The sequence below is a fragment of the Pygoscelis adeliae genome, unplaced genomic scaffold (genome assembly GCF_000699105.1).
Source record: "Pygoscelis adeliae isolate BGI_AS28 unplaced genomic scaffold, ASM69910v1 Scaffold101, whole genome shotgun sequence".
Classification (NCBI taxonomy): Eukaryota; Metazoa; Chordata; class Aves; order Sphenisciformes; family Spheniscidae; genus Pygoscelis; species Pygoscelis adeliae.
The window spans coordinates 5,439,032-5,448,396 of NW_008824238.1; the positions used below are offsets into that span (position 1 = coordinate 5,439,032).

The window sequence follows — 9,365 nt, forward strand, 5'->3', positions numbered from 1 at the left end:
CACTTCTGTGTAAGTGTTCCCTGTTTCAGTACTGTGACATTGCCAATATGCTAACATTTCTTCTGTTGCTTCCTACTGTTCCTGTACTAGAATTCGAGCCGGATTGGCTTCAGTGCATGCAGATATTTCTACACAAATGTGTGTAGACATTAGTAAGTAGCTCTGTTTTGTAGTTAGAAGGGGATTCCTATAGAAATAGTGGGAACCAAACATTGCTAGATCTCCCATAAATATGGACTACATGTTAGTGTTTTTTATATTGTCTTTCAGCTTAATGAGTTGAAAGTCCAGAGAGATGAGGAGAAGAGGGACAAAGATAACAGTAGAAAGGCTGTGGTACTAACCACAGGATGACTTCGTATCATCCACGTTTCATGCTTGTAGGCACTATAGAAAGCTAATTTCAAATGTACTTGTGTTTTGAGATTTGAGCTTTGGATAAACTCTTCAATATCTAATAGGGACAAACTCATCCTGTATGTAACCCTTCCTCCAGCACAACTAGGGTTTCCCTGTCCCTCCTGCCTGCCTGTTTTCATAGCTTATCAAGTTAACGCATCTTTGAGGTTTCAACCCTCTGTCAAATCTGCCTGAATCTGGCTGAGAAGTTCAAAGCTAGTGGGATCACAGAAGGGACCACTGATAAGTGTGCATATGCAGATATGGAACATCGATAAACCATTTTTTTTCTTGGATAAGACAGCTAGAAATTTGGATAACCTTTTTTTTTTTTAATGTTGTTACTGTGACCTTTAGAGCTGAGCACACTACAGTTTTAGAGCACCTATCAAGCAAGCATCAGAATTAAACCTAAATTTTTGGTGTAGTTGTTCAGAATATTGTTAATAGGCTGCAGCCAAAATAAACATTTTGTAATGCGGGGGATCTTAATATTCTTGAGGGTTGTGAATGTGGCACATCCTGCTTTACACTGAAGAATCTAATACCCAGGAACATGGGACTTATGCAAGTCTATTTAGAATGTGTTGTATTAGTATGGTAAAGCGTTTCATTTTGCAGTGAATTGAGATTCTGACTCTTGGTTTGGTGTTTTGTTCTTGTTTTTTTTTTTCTTACAGGACAGTTTGCAGAAAATGAAACAAATGAGGTGAATTTTAGAGAGATCCCATCCCATGTCCTATCCAAAGTATGCATGTATTTCACCTACAAGGTCCGCTATACTAACAGCTCTACGGAGATTCCTGAATTCCCAATTGCACCTGAAATTGCACTGGAACTTCTGATGGCTGCAAACTTCTTAGATTGTTAAATAAAATAAATTATAATAAAAAATGTAAAACTTTTTTCAGTATTTAATACATGTAGTTCAGTTAGTAACTTTTTTCAGATAGCATGTTGCGTGTGTGCTGTTGAGAACTGTAAAGTTCACTGCAGAGGCAATTGCCTTCAGTCCTTTTGCATATAGCAATCATTCAGTTGAAGTTTGTTTTGCTGCTTACACAAATAAGGACCTTTTCACAAACTGAGACAAATAAACAAATATGCCAATTAGTAGATGGCTATGCCTTATCCTTTAGGTGTGGTAGAACTTTCTTTTAAAACAATGACCATAGAAGATACTGGAGTTTAGTCTAATGCTCTCTAAAAGGTAATTATAGTTAACTACGAGTAGCTGTTTAGGGTTTCTAACTTTCTCTTATTGTTAAAGTTTCTAAACATCTGAACTTAATCTCCTTTGTAAGATAGCTGTCCTTTAGCATAGTTATACTAACTAGCTTAGAAGTGCCCTCCCTAAGGTTTGTATACTGACAGCGATATTCCATTTAGGTTGAAAGTGGAGTACGTAGGAGAATGCTTAAGGCTTTTAATTTAAATCATAGTATAGACATGCGTAAAGGTGTACTCGATACATTTTTCTTTTATAACCTAAATTTTCCCCGTTAGTAATTACAAATATTCAAGTCACTTGTCTGTACGGTAAGACTGATCCTACTGACAGTGGCTTTTAAGGGGAAAAATAACTGTTACAGTCTGTGTATATTATCTTCTGTATAACATGTAAGGTTGTTCTTAATGTACTGTCACTTGACCTGATACGGATTTTATATGGTTTCAGTTATGGTTTATTTCCATTGTTGTGATTGGTTATGTAAAGTCTGTATTTAACCTTTAGAGTAGTAGTCATTTAAATTTTGTAACGTAGCAACTGAAAAGATAGCAGTTATCCTATCTTTTACCTCTTCCTCGACCTCTCCCTTCTATCCACAGAAAAAGACCCTGAAATGTGGAGATCTTTTATATTTGAAGGAAAGGGCATTAAGCAGATGTTTAAGGAGCTGTTTTATAAATTTCATAGGTATTTCCAATGTTTTTACAAATATTTTAGGGGAAAAGGATTGGCAAGCCACTGACATAATACTAGAGTGGAACACATCGTCTCCTGGTAGTTCCTGCTGGTAGTTGCCTATACTATCAGTTCTTTGTTCAAAACAAGTTTCTATGAAGAAAAAAAAAAAATAAACTTGAGACAAGAAGTTGCTTTTTGTTCAGCTGCAGCCTGAAGAACCCTTCTGCCAAAATCATCTGTAACTGAGAATAAATCTAATGCATCATAAAAAATGATGCAAGAACAATGTAGTTAGCATTTCCATCAGCTGCCACTGCTTCAGCTTTGTTTTGATCAAGAAGTGGTTGTGGTCTTTCATGGAAAAATCCCACCGGCAGATGGTGGGACCTCTTTATTGAAGTATTAACTCATGGTGAGTTTAGAGGGCTGAAACTCTCCTCTAAACCTGTTTGCCAACGTAAGTACAACTTTGAAGAGATTTTTCTGGACAAAAACTAGTAACTTACATAGACTATGCAGTCTGCCCATGGAGGAGTTCAGTTCTGACAAATTTAACTCTGGGCTTGAACAACACTTGATAGACAAGCTGACATTTGTCAATGTGTTGATAGATTAGCTGACATTTATTCACATTGCATACTTTGGCACAATTTATTGTGTTTAATGTGGGGATGTTTATGACTAGATTGGTTTTGCACGATAAAGCTGAAGTGCATTGCAAGGCGATTGTCTGAAATCCCATGTTTAAGCACTCTGGTCAGTGCTGTTAGTAACTCATTTTCAAGAGCACTAAAAAGATAAACACAAACCAGAGATACCCTGTTATGCTGCTTTTGTTAGAGTCACTAGGAATACCCTAAAAGGTCAAGGAATACCGACATGAATATTTTAGCTCCGACTACATTTCAGTCTGAGCGAGTCTTAAGTTCTTTGGCCATTTTTAATAGTCTTGAGGTTAATGACTTGAAGTTAAAAATTACTTAGTTTAAAACTGAAGTAAAAAGGATGTCATTTTTTTTAAAAAGGTGTTTTTTCCTTCTTTTTTTTTCCCCCCCTTTTCCAGCATTCCAAAACAATCTCCTGTTAAAATACATTGCATTTTATGATTCCGTACTTCAGCAGTAAGGTAAAATAGCTGGTTTAGTTCTGAATAATAATTTTGTTGTTTTTCCTTCAGCTTAATGTATCATACAGTAGCTTTGAACACTCAGGAAATGCAGTAGTGTCCTAGAGCACACTATTTGCAAAACCACCGGCTGTTAAAAACTAACCTGCAGATTTCTAAGGGGGAGGGGGGCAGAGGGAATTAGTGCAATTTCCGTGGTAGTGACATGGGTATGCTATTATCAGACAATTGGAAACTTAACACGCTTAACCCCTGAGTTCTAAATAAATTTCAAAATTGAAAATTTTTAAACCTGTGTTTCTGTTGATTTATGACTTCTCAGAACAAGTATTCATACGTAGAATCATTGCATGGTTATGTGGTGAGCAAATTGCTAATAGGATTCGGGTAATAGGTTGTGAAACTGCATGTATAAAATTAAAGTGATTTTTTTCATCGTTCTGAAGAGTTTCATAGATTTAAAGTGTTTAGATATCTTTGTGCTCCTCTGAATTACAAGTATGTGCAATTCTCCGAAACAGCCAAGTACTAAAGAAGGATGGTATTCCTGAACAGCCGTGAAGAGGATATTCTGAAGACTTCAGGTGTCCTGTAATACTCCTTTTTACGTAGTAAGCTAGTCCTGTATCCGATGGTTCAAATTTTAAACTGAACCACTGATTTAGCCATAAAAACTTCCAGATTTCTTTACTAACAGTAAGCAATGAGAAAAGTCCTGCTAGGTTATGGTTTTTCATCGTTTGAGTATGTATAAGCTGCTGAAGAAGTCTGGTGGTCCCCAACATGAAATAGTCTCTGCATCTGGAACGATGAGAACTCTGTTCCACAAGACATGAAATTCCTTTTTTGGTTTTGAGGTTGATTAAAGGAGGGTTCACCATCAAGATTCACCATGCCATTGTATTCAACAGCTGCATTGAATACGATGTCTAAAAGGCATTTCTTAATTAACGGTCATAAGCGTGGAAAATCGGTTGCTTCTGTCTGCATTTTATTGCTGTATATCGTACTTCACAGGTGTAAGTTGCAGCAGTGGCTATTTGGTTTTTTCACCCTTTCTTGTTTTTACTCCTCCCATTGAAAGGGATTTCCCAACACCTGCCTAAATCTGTTGGTTTATATGATAGATAAAGTGGACAAGGAAATCAATGGGGCAGGAAAGTTAACTTTTCAGTCCATGTTTTGGGTCCCTGGTGTTCTTTCTTTTGTTAAGTCTCAAATGTTGCAGTATAATTCAAGAGAGTAACAGCTACTGCAGAGTCAACAAAAGCACAATGTTAGCGTGTAGGTACTAATGAGAAATAGCAGTTTTCCTAGCTGAAAACTAAGGGTGGAGGCTGTGGTGCAAACTTAATTTCAACAACTGAGTAAGAGAAAAATAGCAGGAACTCATTATTTTAAGATTGAGTGAATTTGGAAATTAAACTATTATGCTGGGTTTTGAAGATGGACCAAAGCTTTGCAATTAGCAAAAAAGGCATTAGTTAGGCAAACCTTTCCCATGGAAGAAGTTCAACTTTGAAGGGTTTTTTGACAAATAATACCCTGGACTGGAGTTGGATATCTTTTTAAATGTAGCTTATTAGGTGGCAATTTTATGGGAAGATACGAATGCTGTGAACTCGACGTGTTGCACAACAATTGGAAGAGCTAGAAAAGAGCACACAGTAGATTTTGTGATTATTGGCAGTCACCTATGAAGCTTGTTTGAGTGTCATCACTAGGGCAGCACAGAGAAAATAATGGTGAGTTTTTATCAGTTCAAGTTTTAACAAGTGTGACGTGTCATGAAATAAAGCTTTGAGTATGTTACATCTAAAACGTAGGTTGTGGTGCAATCTCTCTTCTATGGGAGAAAGGTCACCGAGATAAAAAAAAAAGGAAAAAAAAAAAAAAGATATTTCTCTCTGTCATTGCCACGTTACTGTTTTATGTTTACAGAATACAGGATTTTCCTCCGATGCTATGTGGGAGGGGAATCAGAGATGCCAGATCGTGATTGTTCTTTGACAAATGCAGTACTTCAACGTTTTATCCTACTGAACTTACATACTCACAGTTTTCAAGACATTAATCGTGTAATGTTTTGTAGCCTCACTTGTTGAGGGTAGTATTGGAAAATTGAGTTAAAATTGCCCCTGAAATATGTACTGCGTTTTTGGCTGTTGAAAGTAACAACTTGAGACTTTTTAGATAAATTAAAATCTTACTGTACAGTGCTAAAGTTAATGGTTTTCAGGATAGTTTTGAGATGAGTTTTTTTGGAATACAGGCATGGATTAATCCTGCTCCCTATTTATTTGTTGCCAATTTCGTTCCTCAACGAGAAGTTACTTTGAAGTTAAAAACAAATACTGTTAATTCCTTTAATGTTAATTCAAATTTAAAACTGCCTTTTCAGGTGAGAATTCATAGCGAAGGCTCTTCTTCCCATGAAAAAAATACTACTGGTATCCTATTTGCACTTAACAGAAAACCTTTATCTCAAAAATCACCACTGCGCAAACCTATAAGTAATATATAATTCATGTCTTAGGTTGCTATAAATTCTTGTTACTCTGTCCAGTAAAACAATGGGATACTTGTTATGCAGGCTATTTCACTCTTACATAAATAATTGTCAGTTTGGGTTGGTATCACCAAGCCTGGAAAATATCTAGATTTGGCGCAAAGGATGATTTCTCTTTTTATACAGGGCAAAACTTCCCGCATTACCATACTAAATGGACATACAATGTTTTCCAGAAGTGACACTCCATTTGAGTCAGAATTATTTGTAGCAAACTACTTGAAACATGTAAATGATATATCACTATTGCATTAACATTTAAGCTGCTTTCAGATTTGTCACAGAGCACTTAAATAATGAAAAATATTTTACTTGTAATAAACAACTATGACTTAACAAGAGAACTGTCTGAAAATATTTAGCTGAAAGAGTCAAGTAACTGCTCATCCATTGTGCTTTCATAACATAGCTCCGTTTTGTGGTAGTCGTATCCCATGTGAAGTCTTTTCCCAAGGGACATTAAATAAACTAACGCAAATCAACAGGCTGGACCAGTGTCGTCCTGCTGTACAGGCCTGCAAAATGAAATTCTGCAAGGTCTGTAAGCAGCGTGCAGGGTCCGGTGATGGCAGTATGCAGTCTGGAGGATTTGCTTCTCATCCCTCAGGAGCTCTGATAGCTTATTGCACAGCCGTGTAAGTTACCTGAGAACCCTCTTCTCCAGCAATTTTATCTTGCTTCTGGACTGGCAAGACCAAACAGCTGCTTAATTTTGAAAATTCCTTATCATAACCATCTTCATTGGTTATGAAGTCAGAGTCACTCCTGTGCATTCCTAATAACAAAATCAACTAGGTATTCATATACCTCTTGGACTTACCTGAGAAGCCTTCAGTTCACAGGTTCAAAAAAATACTAAATTATGGTTATATTTCAATATTAAAGGTATTTATTATCACTGAGCAGAGTCTGAACCCTTGTATTTGATAGACACAGTAATCAACCTGCTCACATGGGCTCTGGAAATGGATGCTTTTGATGTGGAAGAACTTTTAATAATCACATAACCTTGCACTTTTTAATGTATTCATCTATTTAATTGAGTATAGGTCCTACACAATCCTCATTATTTTAATTTTTTATAGCTTTTATCTTTATAGGTATTTATCTTTACAGCATTTATAAGAGTTAGAGGATTACTGGCATCAAAAAACATGGCTTGACAATTACTACAAATTGGTAATTACAGCATATTACTAAAACAGGCAATTCCACTCCTTTCCCTGGCCACGTGTCCTCCTTCCCCTGCAGTAATTATAACAACTGTGTGTCCACCGAACAGGAGAGATTCTTTTTCTGATCTGATGGAAAATTATTTTGGTAGTTTAGTCTTGCTGTGGATAAGCTGAAAGCCACAGATCACGCAGTGACTGTAAAATCGTCAAGTCCTATACAAGAGGAGAAATGGAAGCATATGACAGCCGAGAACAGGATGACCCTCTTCTGCAGATGCTGCACTTGCAGCAGGTCAGGAACAGGGTGAAACCTCTCCCTCAGCCTCCATTCATCCCTTTCAAAGTCCTGGGGTGGAAGTGATAATGTGCCTGTTACTATCCAGAACTAAGACAGATGAAAATGGATCAAGCTATTGATGAAAAAGCTACGTTATCACTAAGGAATAAAACAACAATAGAATCTCAACAGGTCAAAGACATCTAGCAAATTTAGGGTATTTTTCATTTTTAGCTATGTATGCATGTTCTTTTGTATTCTCGATATTATCTTGTCTTGGTTTGATTCTACATCTTTGACCTGCGTGATGCAGGCAGCGTTTCCTGCAGGTGCATGAAGCTTGTGTTTATCAGAAGATGTCTGTTCCACAGACATTTTAAACTCGGTGCCCTTCCTGAAACTGGCAGGCAGGAGTGGAAGGAGAAGTTGGCACAATTCCTCTGAGAGGTATGTCGTCCTGCACGCTCGTGAGATGCAGTCTCCCGGCACTGCAGATTACGGTTGCTATGCCACTGGAGTAACAAGGGGAGGTTAACGTGAGGTACAGTTGACTTCTGTGTGGGGAGGAGATAAGATGGAAAGCTAAAAAAGTACAGTGGACACAGACAAAAGAAATCGAGCTCCTGTATTATTATAGTGGCAGGAATTGTAAAGAAGCAGGCAGTGATAGTTCAGTATGTAGAAGAATGATACAGGAAAAAAAAAAAAAGGGAGAGCGGAGGGAAAAAATGTTTGGTAATATTTGAAAACATTATGGATAATAGAAGGAATGGAATATAAAATTATAGGGACCCCAATCAAGAAACATATTAGACCTTTGTGAAACTGGCTAGATGCATCAGAAAATTATCTAATAAATGCAGTTTGAACACTAGTTGCATTTTTCTTGTAAACATAAGGTAATGCAATTTTCATTATTTGCTCTGTATGTTTTCGATATGTGAGTCATAATCGTGTATTTGATCAGATCAGTGCAAGATAGCTTCTGAAATAATGAAGATAACAGATGAAATTCTTCTTACCCTAAAGTTTTGAATATTTGGGACCTAGGACTCCAATTCTTGAAGTCTCTGGCAAAACTTAGGTTGACTGGTGCAGGATCAGGCTGCATTAGCCAAATACTAAAGCTTTCTTTTTTAAAAACCAAACAACTATTGTGTTGGCTATCTCTACACCTGCAACGGATTAGGAAGGGTTAACTGCAAAAGTGTTTTCTTCTGCATTTTGCATAGGTAAAGGTTAACACTGATATGAACAGCAAATTACAATATAACCAACTCCTTGTGAAATCTACCCACTCTGGGATTTTGGGCCTTTCATTGCTGAGATTACAGCAGGCAGTGATAGTTCAGTATGTAGAAGAATGATACAGGAAAAAAAAAAAAGGGAGAGTGGAGGAAAAAAATGTTTGGTAATATTTGAAAACATTATGGATAATGGAGGGAATGGAATATAAAATTATAGGGACCCCAATCAAGAAACATATTAGACCTTTGTGAAACTGGCTAGATGCATCAGAAAATTATCTAATAAATGCAGTTTGAACACTAGTTGCATTTTTCTTGTAAACATAAGGTAATGCAATTTTCATTATTTGCTCTGTATGTTTTCGATATGTGAGTCATAATCGTGTATTTGATCAGATCAGTGCAAGATAGCTTCTGAAATAATGAAGATAACAGATGAAATTCTTCTTACCCTAAAGTTTTGAATATTTGGGACCTAGGACTCCAATTCTTGAAGTCTCTGGCAAAACTTAGGTTGACGGGTGCAGGATCAGGCTGCATTAGCCAAATACTAAAGCTTTCTTTTTTAAAAACCAAACAACTATTGCGTTGGCTATCTCTACACCTGCAACGGATTAGGAAGGGTTAACTGCAAAAGTGTTTTCTTCTGCATTTTGCATAGGT

General features: G+C 36.8%; 1 protein-coding gene across 1 annotated transcript in view; it reads left to right on the forward strand.

Moving 5' to 3' along the window:
* Positions 1-3,725, forward strand: part of TCEB1 (transcription elongation factor B (SIII), polypeptide 1 (15kDa, elongin C)) — a 15,570-nt gene extending 11,845 nt beyond the window's left edge. The window contains exon 4 of the mRNA XM_009335023.1: positions 1,080-3,725. Coding sequence (XP_009333298.1) covers positions 1,080-1,270 — 191 coding nt within the window. The 3' untranslated portion in view covers positions 1,271-3,725. The remainder of the gene's footprint in view (positions 1-1,079) is intronic.
* Positions 3,726-9,365: the final 5,640 nt, after the last annotated feature.